The sequence below is a fragment of the Epinephelus moara genome, chromosome 14 (genome assembly GCF_006386435.1).
Source record: "Epinephelus moara isolate mb chromosome 14, YSFRI_EMoa_1.0, whole genome shotgun sequence".
NCBI classification, from domain to species: Eukaryota; Metazoa; Chordata; class Actinopteri; order Perciformes; family Serranidae; genus Epinephelus; species Epinephelus moara.
In genome coordinates, this window is record NC_065519.1 from 7,284,058 (window position 1) to 7,306,615 (window position 22,558).

At 43.5% G+C, this 22,558-nt stretch overlaps 1 protein-coding gene across 4 annotated transcripts in view; it reads right to left on the reverse strand.

Moving 5' to 3' along the window:
* The window catches only part of numb (NUMB endocytic adaptor protein), a 61,447-nt gene that overhangs the window by 11,255 nt on the left and 27,634 nt on the right, over positions 1 to 22,558 (reverse strand). For all 4 annotated transcript variants that reach the window (XM_050061488.1, XM_050061486.1, XM_050061487.1 and 1 more), the window contains exons 2-3: positions 15,524 to 15,660; positions 6,451 to 6,525 (exon numbers count right to left, since the gene is read on the reverse strand). In XM_050061488.1, the coding sequence (XP_049917445.1) occupies positions 6,451 to 6,525; positions 15,524 to 15,649 (201 nt within the window). In that variant the 5' untranslated portion in view covers positions 15,650 to 15,660. The remainder of the gene's footprint in view (positions 1 to 6,450; positions 6,526 to 15,523; positions 15,661 to 22,558) is intronic.

Below are 22,558 nucleotides of genomic sequence, written 5' to 3' on the forward strand. Positions count from 1 at the left end.
TAGCCACAGCAAAAACCTTTCAGCGGTACTACCAGCTGGTGGCACACAGTCATTTCTGCCCCGCAAATCAACACTAACCACCAGCAGGATGTGCAACAACAAATAACACATCTTGTGTAACGTTTGTCACTGGCCTACTTTGTGCAACAACTCACTCTTTCCAACGTTTGCTACCAATGCGACTACATGAGTGAGTGTACTTTATGGTGGATGGCAGAGATTGTCGGATAATCTAAAACCACCACCCTGCAGAGCAGCTATAGCAAGGATGGTTGCCTATAAAACACAATTCTCACTGCAAAATGTGTTTATTTTTTGTCCACTGTTTTCAGTTAAGGCGAGATTTTAGGACATGATTGGAAAGGTTTCTTCAGGCCTTAGTAACATTGCCAGCCCAAATCCATTTTTTTTGGCATATCCACATTGTGTCCAGATTGATTTTATAAAGTCTGGACAGCAAAAATACACATGAAGTGTGATTCTTACAATCCAAACCACATTTGGAGGTGGTGTGAGATGCGATTCCAATTGGATTTGTCCAGATGTGTATTAGTCCAGCTGCTCTGGCTGCTCAAACCGGATTTCAAAGTGTCTTTGAATGCAACACACGATGACAATGTCAAATCAAGACTGAAAAAGAATTTTAAATAAAGAACCACAGGGCAAAACATTGCTATATAGTTAACTGATGTCTACATCGTTACCACGACAACCCATGCAGATAAGTTTGTCATATCTGGACTCACAAATCTAATCTGATCACTTCAAAATAACAGTGTAGACAATCTGTTTTCAACATCTGACTTCAGAAACAAATCTGATTTGCCTGCAGTCAGCAGATGCAGCTCTGGATTGGGTGAGGATTTAGTTTGTAGTTTCCCACATTTGGTGTTTACTCAGGAAATATCTCTAGTGGGGGTGGAAAGTCATCTAAGGCAGCTTTTCATACCATGTCTCACTAAACGTCTTAACAGAAAGCACTGGCTAAAATACACACAGTCTGATGGACTTAGACACAATTTCAACGATGCACCCTGAAGCTACTGGGTGAAATTCTTTCAGCACGTCAGCATCTCCTGGTGGCGAGGTGCCCCACCCAGTGCACACAGACAAAACACTCCAGGTCACTGGGAGCTTCTGAGTAACAGCAAAAACATTTCCCACTGCGAGAACACAGAATACACCTCCAACCCTGGGCCGCCAGCCAACGGCACCAGGAAGTGATGTCATGATGACAACGCAAAAGGGCAGCTTGGAGGTTGACGGTGCCGCAGTGCAGCCTCCTCCTCCACCCGCCTCCATCCTCCCCTCTGAGTCACGGGTCGCGGAGCTGTGAGAAAACTCTCATTACAGTCCCAAAGGCTGCTGGGAAAACAATGGAGTCGGCTCAGAGCTGTAGCTGTCACACACACACACACACACACACACACACACACACACACACACACAAAAACACACACTGTTTGACAGCTGGACCACCAACACGCGCCCTCCAGGCACAAATCTAGTCACACATACATTTTCATGTTCTTCCTCCTCATTCATCAAAGCGCGTCAGCTCGCTCTTCATCTCTCTTGTCCTGCTCAAAGACATTAAAGGGATACTTCGCCAATTTTCAACCACCTTTGTGTCATGACAATATGGGTAGTGTTTGTAAATGAACTCTGGTAAACTTGCCGCCATCTCGCCAGCACCCAGATCTCCATGCTCATCTCCAAGCTCAGATCTGTTGGATGACTCCTTTGATGTCATTCAGGCAGATGTTTCTGGCTATTGGCTGAACTACAGATTGTACTTCCTCATTTCTGTGTGCCAGCCGCCACCACAGACACTATAGCCCCTTTTCCACCAACACTTCCAGGAACTTTTATTACCAGGAATTTATTTACCTGGGTAAAATAATTCCTGTTAATCTGTGTGGTTTGCATTTCCACCACACCTCAAAGTTCCGGAAATTTAATCAAATTAGTGTGATGACGTAGATGATTCGGCGTGTGCCCTGTATTTGGCTCCGCCAGCTTGGCTGGTTACATGTCGGTGTGGGGAGGAGAGGGGCTGTTTGTCTCAGCCAGCAGCTAAGTTTAAAAGTATTTTAAGATAAGTGTCAAACTAAGTTAGTCTACATACAGACATCTGTCATTTGAGCTTATTAGTAACAATTCACTATCAGCTGAACTAGCGTGCTGTCCTTGTGTAAGACATAACGTTAGTGACGGTGGATGAGAGACTGTGGACGGAGCATATTGAATATCACTGTCTACATGTTGATGCTTGCTGAACACATGCATTGATAAAGTATTGGCTTCTTACCCACTAAGGGTTAATGTCACTTACAGTAACGAGTGTAGCTGTCGCCACTGAGTAATTGTCAAGTTATATTCACTTTGTTTCCACCGGGGCCGCTCGGCTGTTCACCGGTTACTGTGTCGTATAGGCGTGTGTGTGTGCGTGTGTGTGTGTATGTGGAGTAGTTCAGCGCCGACAGAGAAGATCAATACTGTTAGTGCTTATGAATACTACGGTCTCTGATAATTTAGCCCCAGGGCTAATTTAGCACTGGTTGTCGGTGCCCATCCTTAATCAAAACCCAAACGAAGTGGAGCTTGTAGAAATGAAATAAAGTTTGTGTTGTGCTGATGCTACCAAAGTGTGTTAGTGTTTTGGCTGCAGTCTGGCTGGTGGTTTTCAGGAAACAGCCCTCATCAGATATATTAAGTGTCTACAGGTGTGGGCCTGGCTCCTAACCAATTTATTTATTAGCTCCTGCAAACTGAGTTTACTGCTGAGCAATATCAACTGTCTCCACCGGTCGGGACTGTAATTGTTGCCTGGCAACAGTTAGCTTATTAAAGAGTCAGCAAGGATGAACTGGGATCCATCAGGGCTTCGTTAATTGTATATCTGCTTAAAGGCTGGTCCTCGTCTCGTCTGAACAATCTAGCTTTGACGGGGATAACTGGCACCAAGGGGCAGTCACACTGTATACCATCACTATGCTCTGCTCTGCTCTGCTCCAGGCAGCAGAGTCAGCCTTGCTGTCAGCTCCCTGTGTTTTTCCCACAGTCCGCCACTACAATAAAGATGTCTGTAAAACTGTTTACAGAGACCTCAGATGGCATCAGGGCTGCCCCCTAAATGTCCATGATTCAAATCATCAGCAGAGAACCCCCGAGTCAGACCTCATTTTGTCAGTCAAATCATTTATTTAAGCTGCGTCATTGTCGACAGAGCAACACAGGAATACGCTATACAATCCTACTCTTGTCTGAAAATCACCACAAAGCTAATCAGATATGAAGGTCAGCTTGACTCGTCTGATTGCTTCTTAACTGCTCCGAGCTCCAGTGCTGAATGTTAATACTCCTGTATTATGAATTTTTAAATTGTGAAGGTTTAGTATTTGTAAAGCTTTCCCTGAGCCCAGAAATGCTATTGTTCCTGTGTGATGGCATCTCATAATGACCTGGGAGACAATAATAATCGTGTGTAGAGGGCTGCACGACAAGGAAACAAACCTGGAGGAGAATAAAAAAAATGTGCAGTGTAAAAGCTCCTTTCATCAGAATGAATGGGCAATAGTTATTGTTTCCTGGCATGTCCTGTAAGCCGAGCCTCTCAGGTACACAGCTGAACCCACAGGTCCAGACCAGGGCTCAACTGGATGAAAGCCACTAAGCAGGAATGTAATGGCAGCAGTTACATCACAAAAAAATCAGCTGCCAATGTTGCCATTTTTTCCAGAATAATAGTGTGGAGAAGAAGACCTTGAAATGATGCCAGCCTGACTCGCATTCTGAATGTGGCAGTTAATTTCCCACCCCGCTTACAAAAGAAGATCAATAAAGCCATCTCTGTGCTGGCTGACAATAAGTTCTCTGGGTGGTGAGAAAGCTGCGGAGGAGACCGAGGAGGGAATGTCATGAGGTTGAGAGGGGTCAGATAGTTGCGGCCCGCAGGACGACAGGAGGCAGAAGCGCCCGCTTCTCCTTTTGAGTTGGCTCCATTTTGTCCGCCCTGTTAAAATGACTGTAACTCAATAAGGCCTCGCAGCCTCGGGCTCTGTGTACACCATGTGACCTCATCAAGCACCAGTGTGTTTGTGCTGCTGCTGTGTGTGCTCATCGGGCTTGTATGTGTGTGCTCGGGTATTGAGTATTCACTGTAGGAGTACGTACAGTACGTCTCTGTGTGTGTACAGTATGTTTGTCTGCTGTGCCTCTGGGTTCACTTCTTCCTGTGTGGGTTTTTGTATGTCGCGTCTTTGTTACACAAGTGATGTACGTACCAGTGCAGTGTGTTTTGTGAGTGGATGCCTTTTACCAGAATGTGTCAACACGTGTTGAAGTGTGAGGAAACGCACTTCTGTATAAATGTAAGACTGTGTGTTAAATAGCTTCTGTTTTATTACACTGCTCTGTTTTAACCCCATGAGACCTGCTGGCCCGCTGGCAATCTCTGCTGACATTAGGTGGGCTGAGAGGAAAGCTAGAGGGAAGATACTGATATCATACGAGACTAGAATACCTAAAGAATCAATTGGTACCATCTCATGCTAACTTGTCTGGAAGACGGGTAAAGAATGCTCCAAAGTTAGGCTAAACTTTAGTGAGGGAAAAACTGGCATGGCCATTTTCAGCTATTTGTATGCAGTACAGATGTTATTTTTGTATCTACTGTATTTGAATATTTCTGCACACTGGGGTTTCTAAACAGTCTTGGAATTGTATAAAAAGGATGTGACTGGAAAGCTGAGACTCTTGTGGATTCAGTGAGCCCAGTTTTATTCCCGTGTAATGATTTCAAGTCCCATAGTAGCCATTTCATTGTTGTGAGACCATCTTTTTTAAACAAACATCACTGTATAAAATGACCTGTTGTGACCTTGAGGATAATGACAGCCTCATTAAACTTTACAAGCACAAACCAGAGACCTTTGGTATTCAGAAGATGGATGGCTTTCATGGGTATATTGACAATAAGGGGATGTCTCAACAATTTCTAGAACAGAAGTGCTCCCATCCAATTGCCAAAAAATGCAATCCTTATGGAAATCTTTAAAGGTCAAAAGTTCATTAGATTTTTCTATGGTGTATCTCTCAGTCTTGCAGTATTTTGGACGGACTGACAATGCTTAAATTTAGCACCAAATCTGTGTAACAAATGGTTTCAACCCAAAAATTGCTGCAACAACTCATGAGACATAATTGTGCGTGGGAATGAGCGTCATATACCTTCATCATAATGTTCTCAGCCCTTACACACCCTTAACTTTCAAAGTTTGAATAGGAGCCTAACCAAAACACACTGTTTATTACATATTTAGGACTAGAAAAACTTGAGCTAACAGCTCATATTAATCTTCAGGTTCCCAGCTTTCAGATGATGTACACCACTTTTATGTTGCATATACTGTTGACCTGCTATCATCCCTCAAAGAGCCCCTGCCCCCTCTAAAATAGACAAAAAAGGGTCTATGGTGGGTGTCAGAGGGTTAACTGGTTTGAAAATGTAAGCGTTTTACTGTCCATTAAATTGTACTCATAAAATATGAAAATTAATCTGGAGCATGTTCTTCAGTATAATCAAACTAACAAATGACTCTCAATAGCTCAAGTAGCCTTCAACAGCTCATTGAGTCAAACATGCAAAATGACTAAAAGGCCCTCAACACAATTTTATGAAGCAGGAAGAATAGGTACTGATGACAGAGTGAACAGGGTGTGAATTCTCGATTAGTCGGAGTCATTTAAACTGAAACTGAAAGCTAATCCCAGACACTTTGGTGAGAGTTTCATAACCTTTGTTGGCACTGAAAACAAAGTTACTCCTCAGACTTATGACGTGCCAATCCGCCTGAGTGGCTTTGTGTACTCGCGACTCAGGTTTGGCCCTGACTACAGAGAATCAGCCTCATTTACCAACAGGGGTTTGACCTGGGTGGGGCCTTTGCAAACAACTGACAACATGGAAAAGCAATTGCTTCCCCCTTCCCCTCCCCTGCTCCCCAAACTGGAATTTGTTCCTTTTGCGCAACCCTGCCGGAATCTCCTGCGGCAGGAAGTACATGCTGGCCTATCTCCTCAGGCTGAGACAGTGCACGAGAAAACTGAGAGAGAGGAAGAGTCATTCAGAGCAGATCCTGACACCCCCGGAGGTTTTCACAGGGTCACAATGGGTGGAGACCCTCACAGACAAATGGCAACAATCAGCCACACTCAGGCCTCGATGTACAGAGTAAACTGTGACACAGTAAAAAGAACTAAACTGCTTGGTGACAGATGGAGGAGAGCTGCCATGAAATAAAGGAAATGTTAGAAGGAGTCAGTAGGATGTCGATAGTAGCTCTGTGAAGGAAACTACTGGGAGAAAAGATAATAAAGGAAGTGGGACGGGTGGTATGTAGCAGCCTCGTTCCTGGAAGTACGGAGCAGCTTTCTAGTGAGACCTACCGTCTTCAGCCGCTTCACTGCATCCTCGCAGATGTGCATGCCTCGGGACTCCTCCACCTCCACATGTCCCAGGTACTGCGGGGAATAGAGACAGAGAGGGAGAGAGTGAGTAATGTGGTGACAAACCTGTCCCGTGGCTATCTCTACTGAAGTTTAACTACGGATACATTAATAAACTCTGCAATAAGATGGGGTATTTAAATGAGTCCAGGCTGTCTAATATCCCCTGGTAGGCTGGCGCTGGTGATTTATACACCTAATTAATTACCATTTCGAGGTCAATCGCAGTTCAATTGCGCCCTAGTTGATCCCTAATTTTGTCCATGGAGAAAACACTTCCTGAGAAATACAAATAGGCAAGTTCCTAAATCTAGCAGCAAGTGTGTGGTTTTATGAGAAGAGGACTACATGAGGAAAACAAAATAAACACACAGAGGGGCAAAAACAAGCTGCTCTTTCCTCGTACACTGAGCACGGTCAACATGCAACCAGCTCCTTTGTGTTCCTGTGGACTTAGACCTCATTAAAATACAATATTTATTCTTTTGGCCTTCACAATATTCCAGCTTTGAGTTGCCAGTAGTGATGCATGGGTCGACCCACAGCCCGCAAGGGCCAGGGGTTGACCCGTGGGTCGGGCGGTTCAGGTAAGCTTGTCAGGTTTCAGGTCGGACGGGTCATTAAGCAACAAAGCAGTGTCTTGACAAAGTTATTAATAACCTACAGAAACATTGTGCAATTGTTCACCTTCCAGCTTCTCTTTCCCTCTCTGTCTCTCACACAGCATAGGCCAACGTAGGCCTAACCCCATGTCCTAACAGCAAGCGTCTCTGTGTCCACACTGAATCCATTAAATATAGATTTCTGTAACGCCATGTAAACGAACCACTGTACCTGTCAGCTCTGTGGTCATGTAAACAAAGCAAACAAAGGATACTGGCTGTGCACTTCAGATCATACTTAATGTCTTCCTACTCTATTTGTATAGCACACTTAAAAACAACCACAGTAGACCAAAGAGCTGAAAAGGTTCAAAATACCAAAACAGATTAATTCATAAGCCAACAACAAATAAAAACAAAAGAAAACGAAGAAGAATTGCAGCAGAACAGGAGATGATATGAAGGTGTTAAACTCAACTTGAATCGAGCACCAACGAGAAGAGGTAGATCTCCAGCAGTGACTTAAAGGTTAGTAGAGTCTGAGAAGTTTTTATATGAATAGATAAAGCTCTTCTGGAGCAGACAGGAAGTCAGTGGAGGGAGGCTAATACTGACGCTATGTGACCATGCTTTCCTTTTCCAGTTAGAAGACGAGTGGTTGCCTTTTTGTCCTAACTGCAAGATGAGCAAGAGCCAATTGATCTTGACTTTAATACAAAGACCGAGAGGTAATAAATGCATGAATACCTCTCTTGAGATCTTTGGGTGAGAGATAGGCTTAAGTCTGAGCTAGAAAATGCTAGTTTTGACAAATGAACTAATAAAGGAGCTGTCAGAAATAACACGAGAATCTTAACCAAACATTGACGGTAAGAGGCTTAATATAAGGGCCAAGAATACCAATGGAGTCATCCATTAGGTCAGCTCGCCCAAACATAACAATCTCAGTCTTTATTAAGATTAGTAAAGCGCTGTGCAACATGGAAAGTCCCCACAATATAGAACTCCACGGCCTCCTGCAGTATATCATGTCAAGGGCAGGCTGCCTGACATGAAATAAAACACTTGTATAAAGAAGTGTAAAGAACAACTTCATTGTGAGACTGACATTTCTGCTTGTGACCTTCATCAGGGCGGAGAACTGGGCGGGTCACATTTTCAAGATCCGCTCCTGAGTCAGAACTGCAACGTGCAACACAGAATCTGCCCTGCCACCTGCACATTTGACCAATTCTTTCACGACCCCCTACCGCCGACACAAGATCTGTAACCTGACCTGAAAGTGCAAATTCTTTAACAGCAATGTGCTGCTAATTTGGTCAGGTAGCACATTTAAAGTGATAATTTTGGGACATTTCATACATGTGAAAGTAAGATTAAACATTTTAAACAAAGGTAATATAGGAAACCTGATTTGAATTATTCTCATTTTATTAAGCAGCACATCTCCACAGTTATTTAGCCTGTCAGCAGCTCTCATATTCCTGGTGTCGCAGAGGACAGAGCTGACACACAAAGTCAGCAGTCAGAGGCTTAAAACCTTAAATTATCATTATTCTTATTTTATTTTTATATATTTATCATCCAAAACCTGCAATCCGACCTGCATGCTCTTTTTTCACCCACTAGATGCAGGATCACCCTCATCATAAAAGCCACAAGTCGAAATGTGTTGGTCTCACAGAAGGTCGTCCTTTATACTACAAGTGTTGCTTTCGTTCCGACAGACTTTCTCCTTTGACATACACCTTGGAAGCGTGTAAAGCTGTGCCAGAATTAACTGCACTGCCTCCACTGATGTCAGAAAGAAAATCAGTCCCACAGTATATAAAATGAACCTTCAAGGATAAAGAGCGTAGGCCCTTTAACACTATATACGCCACACATGCACAATGAGAGATAATTGTTAAGAGTGTCGTCTAGTAACTAATTACTCAAGAGACTGTCAGGCTCAGCTCAGGGGGCGGCGGGACCCTGTGCTCCGACCATCAGGCCTTTCTACGTGAGTGGGATTAACTGCGACTGAATGAACGGAAAAGGCTGTGTCCTCCAGCTCCCTCCCTCCCTCCTCCTGGACCTGAAGCAACATCACACCCTGCTGTGTGTCACTCCAGAGTCACAACCCTGACCGCCCCAGAAGCCATTGTGCGTGCCGGCCCGGAGAGGAAGTCCTTACCCTTTCCTTATAGATACACACACACACGGAGTGACGCTGACCCACGCCTGTCACCCCGCCCACCCTCCGGCCCTGCTATTTTCAGAGTGTGACGCTACAGCTGTGAGTCACACTGTCGGTGTATGTACACATGTGTATGCACACATAGATGCAACCCCCCAAAAAACGCATGTGTGCTGAGGACAATGCTGATGCAAGGAGGCAGCTGGGGTAGTGAAGACAGTGAAAGCAGCAGCGTCGCTAATAGGGGATCAGCCAGGAGATGGGGCTGAGGTGAGATGAGTAAATGCAGGGGAGGCACCAAGTGTCACAACAGATGCTTCATTGTACCATCACACTCTGTCCTGTTAGGACGTAGCTGGCAGCAACATCCAACAGATGCGGTCAACCACAGCAACAAAAACATGAATTCCTTATTTATTAATAATAATTAATATCTGGTGAACAGTGTGTTGTACATGTGTAGGGTAATTTGATTCTGTTTGTGGGCCCACTGTAGGATTAGTTCCACTTGGCACTATTCCCACAGTGGGCTCGGATTAGATGCAGTTTATATATCATGATATTTTTATTATGTGCTGTCACTGACACGGCACTGTTTGTGTTTGTTTGATGAGGAGAAACACAGGATGAGATAGTGTTTTTACATTTTCCTGCCCCCGAGGTTGATTTTCCAGCTGGAGAGGGCCAGCAGAGGTAACACCATGTGCAACCGTGGGATGAGCTGAAATCTAAATTCTGTAAACATTTGTAGCAGCCGATGATAAGGAGGACAAGGTCAAGACAACAGACTGACAGTAACAAAGAACAGTCCTCTATTGTTTAGATACTCAGGTTTTAGCTTGAGCTATTACTTAACACACGAAATACTCTTTTTCGCTTTCTTGCCAAGAGATTGATGAAAAGTTTGATAGTGGTCATAAGTCTGTACAATAAAAGTGAAGCTGAAGCCAGTAGCCCGTTAGCTTATGCCAAGGCCTTACACCAAACGACCTTCTAGTGATTTCACTGTCGCAGACAAATTTCCAATGTTGGAATAAAATCATGAGTTTCGTTTGGTCTCATTATAGTATGGTGGCCATGAAACCCAATCCAAGCTGTCTTAAGGCAGTCATTCTTTTGTGTTGGCGTTACAACAATTCAAATATGTTTAATATTACTGCAAGTTCAGTGATGCGAACACTGTCAACAACCAATAGGTGTGCTCTCTCAAGTGGCAAACAGGAAGTAGCAAAACAGGTAGACAGTGGACATAGAGGGGACACTGGGGTAGTGCAAGAACATGAACAAGTCTCAGTTCTCTCGGACTGTGGAAAAGCAGGAGAAACTGGTGGTGTTGTGGAGTGAACAAGAGTCTGTGTTTAATTCGGCAAGCATCTGATCCACCAACCAGCACTTATTCTACAGAGAAATCAATTTTTTGAAACAGTGGGCCTCTCATTGCCACGGTCTCCTCCCACTGAAATAACGCAGCTAACCAACAGAGAATGGTGGCGAGTTAAGGCAACAAAATACAAAATGTAAAGTTTGTACGCACATACAGTTTCTGTTTTTGCCTCCACACAAAAAAATGTTAATATGTCAGGGAGTTTAGGGAAGTATTTCCAACCAGGAGCAATTTTCCGGGATGGAAAATAATCTCAAAATGAATCTAGTTGTTGTCTTGCAAAGAGTGACCCCGGTCTTTGCAAAATCTTACAATGTCTGACTAAAACCTCAAACTGGGTACGTTTACATGTACACCAATATTCCCCTATTATTCTGAATTTGACACGAGTCTTGTAAACAGCATATTCCATTTGTTTTTCCAAATTACGCCATATTCCAAATTTGGCATTTTCCAATTAAGACATATCGGAAATGTCAGTATTACTCAGGTTTTAATAGCATTATTTGGGCATGTATACAGACCATCTGAAAATCTCATTTGGGCTTTTTACTGGAGTTTGTGACACACTGCCTCTTGCCTGTTTATGGTCGACTGTGTGCGTTGTCATGGAGACATAACCAGCAACCCTATTATGCCCCTAATAAAGAAGTAAAGCTGTCCTACATTAGTTAACTTTCATTTAAACCAGACAAATGATCTAAAACACACATTACCTTGTATTTGCATGCTGGGTACTCTGTGGAAGAGCCTTACAGCCGTACCCCTGTGACAAGCAGATGTTACAGCTATTGGCCATTATCGGAGCTCCATTTGCCATTGATGATAGTTTATATAAAGTCCTATCAGCGCTGATTAATCGGTCAAACTGATGAATCAGTCGACCTCTTACACAAACCAACTTGCCAACTGTTTGCAAGGCTACACCCAAGAGGAAAGCCCACATTTCTGGTCAGAAGAAGAAACACGACTACTTTCAAACACGATGAAAGACTTGGATATCAATGGATTTTTGGATATACACAAATGTTGCAGCACCAACCTTGTGTTTGCACGGTCAAACAAGTCCACCACCGGTAAGAAAACTTTTAAAACATCATATTTTGATGCAAAAAAGCAAAATGACAAGCGGTTCCAGCTGTTCCACTTTTCTATATTTTGCTGTGAAAATGACATGTTACAGCACTTTAATTGAAGTATGAGCAGCTGCATGTAAATGGGAGTGGAATATTCATTTGCATTGGCCATGTTGACGCCTTTTAGCAATATAAATTATATATATAATAAAACCAGAATGTTTAGTGCATGTAAATGTAGTGGCCGTCTTTAGATGTGAGAGGGTGTCAGACATCAGCGTTTTAAAAGCCTTTTCAAAGCCTTCTAGAATATGGTTGGCATTAGTTAAGCAATAAAACTAGAAACATGGGGAAACATCTTGCCTGGCCCAGTCAGAAAGTAACGAAACACCTACCAGCACCTCTTCAATTAACTGGAGTTGGTTTTGTTGGCGTAAAACCTCTGGATGTTATCCAGGTGAATTCCAGAAACTAATTCAAGGTATTGGCCATAAATCAGCTTGAGTGAAAAATCCTGTCAGGTATCAATAGAAAGTCAAAACTGTACACCACCGTACAAACTCCTCCTTTCCAATGTGTAAATAACTGCAGACAACAAGCTGCACACATTGATTTCCATATGAATATGTCTACATAGATTAAACCTACCAAGGATGTTTAAATGTGTTTCCCTCTCCTGTGTTATACTTGATAAGCAACGCACATAAGCAATTTAATCTAATCTCACATCCGTCTCCAGCCTTCAGCAGTCTCAGTAGACTGACATTTCCATACAAAGAAGCAAATCTACATTTTTATGCCTTTGACAATCACCTTGAATCATGAATAATTGTCTGTCACTGCAATTTCAGTTAGAAAACAACGGACACAAGCACAAACGTACTCAGACGTGATAATCAGTGGAGACCTGGGCTTTTACTACGCTTGTCAAATGGCCTGCTATGTCGTGGCGGAAGCCCCGAGCCACAACTTTAAAGGCTCATTTCACCCCATCCTAACCCCCCCCGGATCCCCTATTTTTTCCTCGACACCACTTTGAAACAGCCTTTCTTCTTCTCCTTCCCCATCTCCTCTCCTCCCCTCTATCGGCTATTCTTTAGTGCAGCAGTCAGTGATCATTTCACTGCAACTATTCCAACCCACACTCAACCGGGCTCCTCTGAGGCACCTAGAGCGGGAGCAAGGGAGCAGGAGGGGGAGGAGGGACACAGAGAGGTAGCATGGTAGGTTGCACCGGCACGATGAAAGCCAGCGCATAGGGGAAAAAAAAAAAAGCTGGAGGAGAAGTGTGTGTGGCTGCAGAAGTATGAGAAGGAAAGCATGACAATGAGAGATAAGCTAATTTTCCTTTTGCCCACAGTTGATGTGTAATTTACTGATTGCTTTTATTACTTTAACAGCTTACCAGAAGGTATTTAGAGTTGGGCAAGCGCCTGCAACAACAGGCAGTTACCTGAGTTTTGGCAAAGTGTGCATACCAACTGGTTACAGTTACAGAGAACGGGTTTGTCTTTGGTCTTTTGTTGCTTTTTGTGGGCAGAGCATTTTAAGAAAAGAAAGAAATCTGAAGTACTTTAATGAAACCTCTTTACTTTGACAAGACAATGTGTCTCTTTACAGACAAGGCTCAAAGACGATGTGCTTACTTAAAGAAAGTGGTGAATAAAAGCAAAATGTGAAGAGATGTAGTCCATTACAAGAAGTGTGAGGAAAGAGTAGAGTAATTGCTAATCGACAAATTTAGCTTTGAGTACAGCTAAGGGAGACAATTTATGGGGAGCAGCAGGTGGGGGAGGGAAGGTGTGTGTGTGTGTGTGTGTGTGTGTGTGTGTGTGTGGCCAGTGAACATTTGGAAGACAGCTTAAGGGAGATCTTAAATCTGGGGCGTTTCACACGCTGGCTTAGATGTACAAACGACTTAGAGCCATGACAGGACACACATGCACACCCGTTCCACATCAAGGCCCAATCCTATCTCATTTTTGAGTCCCCTTTCTGCCTCGAAACAGAGTTACAAGGGTTAGTGGATGAAATATTACCATATGAAATGGGACAACCTTTCAACAACACCCTGACACTTCATCTGTAGTCACTGATGACGTTTACGTAAACAGAAGCAACAAGTTTGTTGCCAGACATTTTGAACATGCCATATTCAGGTGCGGTGATTTCCCCTGCGTGGGCTACAGGCATCCATTTGTGACTGTCTGCAGCAAATTGGAGAAATGTGAGAAAAAGAAGACATCTTCAACGCCTGGGAATGCCGGTGGATTGGTTTGTGGTATGTAGGATAGACTGCAAATGTGTTTTGCTGTAGTTAGCCTAGCTACACAACATGCTAGCAGGCTAGTATAAGGTTGGTGACTTAACTAACATGAATGTTGGATCAACCTATTTGAGATTCACACGTTATGTCCAATAAATGACCATTTACTTTATTTATTTGTGTGTTGATTATCAGAATCCTCTCTGTGCCTCTGACAAAACTTCTGTTTGGAGGGTCATGTAGCCCCAACACTTCACCCTACCCCTCTGCCACAACAAGATACTGGGACACCATGGATGGATCACTGAATGGGCCTACCAGGCACCAGGCATGTGTCAGGGTCCCCTCTTGCCCTCACGTACAAAATGTCATTCAAATTAACATATACTGACTAAAAAGAGAATGAAAATGACCACAAAGAGATGCAAATGAACTGCAAAGAGACCCAACATAACCAGAAAAGACACAAAAACAACTAAAAAAGACACAAAATGACCCCAAAGAGACACATTAACTCGAAGAGACAAAAAACGACCACTAAGACAGGCAAAACCACCTTAAAGTCTGTGTATCTTGCCCCTTTGTAGGAGAGATGGTGGGGCCTTTTGCATAGGCCCTACCCCTATGCGAGAACGCGCACAACAGAGGGGTACTTTGAGCCCAAGTCTCTATCTGTCTAACTTCCCAACACAAACCATGACGTAGTCTTAAACCCTGTTCGCTACCTTCCTTTACTTTCTCACCACTGTCACCTCCACCTCCCTTCATTTACCATATTTTCAATTCCTGTTTCTTACTCAAAGGAAGCAGGATTAAGTTAAAACACATGTGGCATCACACCCATAACCTGTACACTTTTAATGTAATGTAAAATCCATACCCATGGACCAGCCACAAAGATCATATATTCTGACGACAACTTTCTCCATTCTGAGGTTTTCAATTCTCCTTTATTCTGCGTGAGGTGAGCATTCGGTCCCATGTGATGAGAGGAAGCGTACCGTTGCACTTCTGTTCGCAAAAGTGGAAGGTTTTGTTGCCAAAATAGAGCGAACTCTCCACTCCATCAGCTGCAGAACACCACTGAAGGCTGTGTGTAGAGAGATACTGCATCGCCTACGGAGTCGTGTGTCTTTCTCTGCCCCGTCGCAGTGCCCCTGACTTTGTTATTCGTCAGCTATAATGCTTTAATTTCAGTATATTTCACTTGATGATTCAAGTGGTTCCGATTACTCTCGGGAGGCCAGAAATCAATTTTGCACACACTTCCCACAGGTTTGGAGGGCTGCAGCAGATAATCTTGCAACCCAGATAAAAGCTGTGCTCAGTCTCTGAATGCTTATGATTAATCACAAGCAGTGTCCTTGGGGAGCCCGGCAGCATGCAAGTTTCTCAGAGGTATGCGAATGCCACAGTCAGGTCAGCACTGCACTCTGCGTGAGTGAGTGAGTGTGTGTGTCTGTGAGGTTTTACGTTCAGGTGTGTCTGTGTGTGAGTGAGAGTCACCTTGACTGCAAAGCTACATTTTCCGCTGCGGACCGCCTCCTCGTCTGTCTGCCACTGGTGCGGCCGACTCGACTCCGGCACGTAGACGTCTTTCTTCCGGCGGAAGCTCTGCCGTAGCTTATTCATCGCTGAGCTCCCTGTGAATGGTGAGAGATACTTCATTAATCCCAGGGTGAAAATTGGGCTGTCAGCTGGAGCAAAATCAAAACTTGCAGCACTGGCTGGAAGCAAAGAAGCAACAGTTAAGGAAACAGTTTTACATATTAAGCAATAATAAAAGGTCGTAAGTACAGGAAATGTACCAATTCACGTGCAGTCAATAGTGTATGTCAACACAGAAATGAGTCAACTTCCTGCGCTTGATAACGGATAGGAGCTGGTGATTATGCAGAATCACACTGCTGCCAGACTACCACTTCCATGTGTCCTGTATAGTGACTTTAAATAGGAGTGCTTTAAATACGGACATCAGTGCACAACACAATAGGCTGTTGTCTCTGTGACTCACAGGGAGGAACAAAAGAGTTGGAGCCTGACTCTCTGTAGCATTAGGAGTCAAGGGACCAAAAAAAGCGAACAGAGGACACTGAGGACAGTCTGCTGCTCTTACTGAGGCTACATCCACACTCATACATTAACCATCTCTGTACACACAAGCATTTGAGCACCCCTTTAGAAACAACCTCCGCCCATACTAGCATGCATGTGCTGTTGTAAACAGGAAGCAAACAGTCACTGAAAGTAACACATGAGTATGAGGCAGTGAAGGCGGCAAAAGACAGATTGGGAGCTGTAACAAAGCAAATATGGTAAAATATTAAAACCACAGATGTATAAAGACACCTGGATACAGCGCTACAGGTGGGGCCCCCTTCATTCCTATGAAAGTCTCTCAGTGATGCATGAAGCCAAAAAAGGCTCCATTTCCGCAGCATGAAATTACCCGAATCTTCTGCATTGTGGGGCCCATAGAAAAAGTACATTTGAGATTTACGGAGGCTAAAGCCCTTTTTAGATAGGAATTATGCAAATTTGCAGGAAAGCCCAATCAGTCTTTTTTCAGCATTGGCAGTATAAAAACAAAATCGGGAAGTGCGGCATTTTGTTTATACAGAATGCACCTTTTTTTGGGGCAATGGGGGTCGTGAGCAAGTAACAAAACGTGCAGCTCAGCGTGTGACGTAAACAGTGATGTGGGAGGGAAGCCGCGGCTAGTCAGGCGGCGATTCTCTCGTAAATCGGCCCGTTCTTCACCATCCCCATCATCTGACCTTTAATGGCCTCTTCGTTTGTGAGGACAAGGAGGGCGCGCAATTCCTTGTCTCCTCAGAAACTCATCTTTACAGTGTCTGTCAGGTTTGTGTTTCCCTCTTGCTACTAGCTGCTCGCTAATTCCTGCTATCAGCTGTTTCCTGTTTATCCACCGCCAGTGGCTCGTACGTGTGGCGTCATCAACAGCCCCTCCCGTTGCGGAAGGCCGCCTCGGTCTGTTTAAACTAAAAGGGTTCCGCCAATATGACTACCCTACGAGGCAGAAAATTGGGCGCCTCAGATCAACTCGCAATTCCGCGTCTGTGTGTATAAACGCTCGCAGCTGGCTAGCAAAACGGCCCAACATTCGCGGAAAATCTGGCAGTGTAAAAGGGGCTAATGTGACTAACTTTCCGTGACTAACTTCAGGTTTATCTATCTGCTAACTTGAACGGGGATGGAACAATTTAATTGGTGAATGCCTCAAATCCCAATAGTGAAACGAATTCCATGGGGGGTGTGAAGCTCAAACGAAATATGCATTGATTAACAATGTAAATCTATGGGGAAAACCTCTTTTTGGGCTCCATGGCATTACGTGACAGACCCGAAGGCGTAATTTAACATTTGGCTGCTATGTAAAATTGGCTTCAAAGCCCAGTGCTGTTTCTGGAGAATTGATTGGAGCCATACCAGGAACATTACCCATCACCCGACAAAGCCATGACAATGCAAAAGGAGTAGCCACACAAGAAGGGTAAAAATCACAAAAGGTGTGTAGACCTATCTAAAATGTTTTGGCTTGACATGTCGTGACTGATGAGACCCAATCAGAAAGCAAACACAGGTGCCTACGCCATCTGTCGTCCAGACTAAACGCAACCCTGGATATTTCAAATTAAAACAGAGTTAGCAGCACTTTAAAAAGTCTCTGTTTTAGAAGTTCCGAAATGCCCACGTAGTAAGGCGTAAACTTCGCAATAGGTATGCATTTTAAAAGGAAAACATATTAGTATGGGTGTAGCCTAAAAGAACCAAGGATACAATATTACAGTTAAATCACAATCACAACTTTTGGTTTCACCCCCTAAAAAGTATTAGCTTAGTTGGTAGTTGTATGATCACTCTTTTTTTGCCCCCAACTTCTTCAGTGATCTCGCTGTACTCTGAGATAACTCAACTCAAGTTATAATAACCTGTAGTTTTCCTTGAAAATGTTGTCTTGCTGTTTTGACTTCAGGTCTCACTTTAGTGCAGGTTAAAACACTGAAAGTCCCTGAGAACCCTGAAACAGCACAATTAATTAGGCTAAAAGCTCTACTTTAAACGCTGCATGCATGTCTTCTTGGCTTTGGGAGGAGATTAGGAGGCACAAAAACGCAGAGACCCAATTAAAAGTTGCTGATCCAAACTAGAACTGAGAGGTGCATCCATCATCCAAAGGCTGGCTCACGTCTCCCTTAGCAACTCATAACCGGGGACCGGGAGTCATTCAGCCGTGCAGTGCTGACTTTTAACACGTGAGCAGAGCGTACTCCTTGACTAACAAGTTGCACTAACTTCTGAGCTGATGAGGATCGGGCGGGATTAAAGGTCCTTAATCCAGGAGAGCTGACTGTCCGTACACACACAAGAACAAGCAGCAACATAGCAACGTTCACTCGCACACAAATGCTCGCAGCGACCACACACATATGCACCTACTTAACTACACACACACGCACGCACACTCGCAGGACTGAGCTGTCTGTTTGCATAATGAAACCTGTCCTGTGAGCCGGTACTGGCCGGGGGTACAAAGTGTGTTTGAGGTGAGGCTCTCTTATCTGTCTGTGCCAGGCTGCAGCTCTGTGGGCAGCACACAATGAAGCTTTCAGCCTTGACCAGGCCACAGAAACACACATAAACAAATCAGACTTCCTACTGTCACGAAAGGGCGACCTGGAGTGGACCATGGACTCAGGAAACGTCTCATGAGTCTGAATCTGCGCTTCAAATAGCCTGAGTGTAGCAACAAAAGACAAGTCAAATCTGCTGATTATTTTACAATACAACTACATTTTGTGAACTGAATACAACTTCTAAATGATAGCTAGTCACTTTGGCAGCACAGCCAACCCTGCAAGCCAAATAGATTTTGGCTGATTGGTGGAGTTTTGTCTCCATTTTCCCACATGTTCTGTAATGGAAACTCTGGTGATAAAGCACAGCTAATGCCTTTTTTGCCATCGTTCGTTCTCTATGGCATCACTCATAAAAAGACAATCAAGACCCCTGAGCCATACCGTAGGCAGAGACACAAATTCACAGTTTAAGCTGTCTGGAAAAAGGGGCGGGATGTCAACTAACGAGGTGTAAAGCAGGTGCTTAGATATGTGAAAGCACCTGTTTTTTATTAAGAGCCAAATACCTCTGCAGGTGTCATGATATAAAGGCATCAGGTCTGACTCCAGTGTGTATGAAAATGTGTGTACGCGTTTGACAGTGCACATACACAAGTTGTAGCCTGCAGTAGAAGTGTTTGAAAACAAGACGACTGGGTGAGAGGGAAAAAATATTGCTTCATCCCTCACTCCCGCTCTCTCTCCCAACGCACTGGTTTATTTAGGTCATATCATGTTTGGGCTCACTGCAGTGCCAGTGACAGGCTGCATGCTTCCAGCCTGCAGAGTGAAGAGGAGGAGCAGGCGGAGAACAGATTTGTCTGCACTTGAGCACCTCGTCTTTGGTGCGACAAATGACAGTGTTTGTGTCCGATGTGTTATGCAATGTGTGCACATTTTCAGTAAATGCTGTCACCTTAAATTCACTTGTCATATTTTCACCAGACACAAGACACCACTTGGTGACGCATCTTATGACGTACCATGTAAGCAGGGCTTGGTTTTTTTTTTACACATCTCTAAGAAAACCAGCTTGTTTGTGATCCTTGTTTGTAGGTAATCATTCCTATTTCTTATAGCTTTACCAGAATTTACAACAGCCGTGTTTGGTGCTCGCAGACAAGTTTGCCAACTTGACAACCACACATTTTCTGCAAATAACTACCAGGTGGAGGTTACTTTTAGAGAGGAAAAAATCTATTATGTATCTATTGATTTGCCTATTCCTTCACTAAGTCAGTGTCTTAAAGCTGCAGCTGGTAACTTTAGTAACAGTAAGTTTTTGTCATATTTGACGAAGCTGTCACATCCTGATGGTACCACATGAGACAAATCAACTGTGAAAAAAAATAATGTTCCTTCTCCTCCTCGTAGTGCTCCCAGTGGCATTTGCAAGAATCCACCATGACTAAATGAAAACAACCAACCAGAGCCGAGATGACGGTCATCCAGGTCATGATAATTCTAAGTGCTATATCATAGGCAGCTAGACTTGCTTGACTTTCTTGATGTTTCACCTCTCGTGCAAGATGTCTCTTCAGTTCTAACTAACTGGTGGGGAGTCGCAGGGTTTGAACCTACCCACACAGGGTTTAAAGCCTGCGCCTCACCAGTCAGTTAGAAATGAAGAAGCCTCCTGGATGAGAGGTGAAACTTCTTCAAGAAACTCAAGCAAGTCAAGCTGCCTATGATATAGCTGAGGAGTCTCTAACGCAGCTGTCAATCACTGCTCGAGAACTGCGGTCAAACTGTCAACTAGACAGCGCTGATCTCATATGAATCAAGATTCTGTTACTGCATTGGTTATTTCTCACTTAAATGTTTTCGGAATTTCAGTGTCAGTTTAGCTGTAAATGGAGAAAGTTTGTGACCGGGCTGCCCTGTTGGAAACAATTGAGCCAAAACCAAGCAATGTTATGTTTATGAAAAGGTACTAACTGTAGCTTTAAGTCCATTAAATGTCAGGAACACAATGCCATCTCCATCTCCAAATTGCTCATTTTGCCCAACCAACGGTCCAAAATCCACAGATATTCAATTTGTGATATAAAATGCAGCAAATCCTCACACTTGAGAAGAAAACACCCAGAAAACCCAGAGAACATTTGGCCTTCTTGCTTGATAAATTCAGCTACACTGATCAATACCTCTGTATAAACAATGGATCAGATAACTGCTTGTATGTGAAAGGGGTCGCTCGTAGAGATAAACCTGCAGGAATTATCGCCAACTCTGTAGTTCTTTACAGCTCTACAGAGGGCTTTAGCTTCTTTTAGTTCATTGTTTTCTGACTTTGCTCTCATCATCCTTGTTTCTAGTAGAGGTAGGGGGGAAAATCGACACAGCAGTATTGTGATATTTTGGATGGCAATATTGTATTAATACATGGATGCCAAGTATTGATTTTTATTATTATATAATTTATTATTATTGCAAAAACAAATCAAACTTTTGGTCGTCTACTAGAGTTATAAAATCAATTGCTTTTTCAGGCCACTAGATATATTTTGCTGCAATAAAAAGGACTAGGATGATGAGATGAACAGACAGAAACTTTATCTTGTTAGATGAAAATAGAAGTCGATGTAATAAATTGCAGTGTCCCATTGCAATACTCAGCAGACTGCAAAACATTTAAAATTGCAATAATATTATATTGTGACTTAAGTTTCTTAATATTATTGTATCATGGGGCCTCGGTTGATTCCCACCCCTAGTTTTCAGCTGCAAAAAAGCTCTGATAAACCAACGGTACACTACCTAACCACCACTAAAAGGTAGGCAAACAAAGTAGGTGACTAACATATAGGCATCTATTTGCTAACATGGTCACCATAACTTTAAAAAGGTGATAATGTGATGTGTTAAATATGTGTTTACAGCTTGTATCTAAAACGTTTTTGACAAAAGGGGTTGTTGAGAAGAGCCACTACAATAGTTGATGGCAAATTCTGGGATGAAGAAGCCACCAGCCCAGACTAAAGTGCAGAACAAACGACATTTCCTGCTAGGAAATCTCATTTTGGGACACACAGAGGCAGAACACTATTAGTCTGGAAAATAGCTTTTTTTTTTTTTGTCCCACAGCCTGATGTCGGTGCATGCCCCTAAAGTTTCTATGCCTCTTCTCACAGCACTTCACTAAACTCACCTTCTAAATCACTTAACACTTATGCTACTGCCAGCTTACAACCCACACACCTTCTCTCTCCGGCGTACTGCAGAGCCTAAGAGACACACATAAGCAGAGAGCAGAAATGTAAGTGAAAGCACATATACTCATGTGCGTGGGAAAGAGAGCGTACGCTTGCTGTATTTGTGTATAAATGTGTATGGATGTTTGTGCTCAGCCGAGCATATGCACCTGCAGCGTGAGTGTACAACATGTGTAACCGTTTGCAGGAATGTAATATGAATACGCCAACAAGATGTTAATATTTAAAGGCCTGCATCCAACTCAGGGAATCCTATTCCTACTCTCTTAGTGCTTTTAACCCCTTTCAAGCCCCTTTCCGACTGACACAGTGGCCTTATATAGATCCACATTTCCTACCTATTTGAGCCAGACATATTCAACGCTTGTGAAACTCTTAAGTATTTACACTATATTTATGTAAAATATCAAAGTGCACTGAGCTGCAGTTGCAGAGGGAGGTGTGTATCAACAATACAACCAGGGATTAAGCTGTAAAAGCAAACTGACGGCTGAACTCGACGGCTGAACACATGTTCATTATCCCATGTCTAACATGGAGTTTGTGTATGAAATCTGCATTAGCAGCAGTGCCACCAGCAGCATTAGGTAACTCTTTTGTGGTGTTGGCAGGAAGGTGAGCAGTGATAGGGATGGAGGCCAGGCAGAATGGTCCAGAGGGAGCAGCAGGGGGGGGGGGGGGGGTCT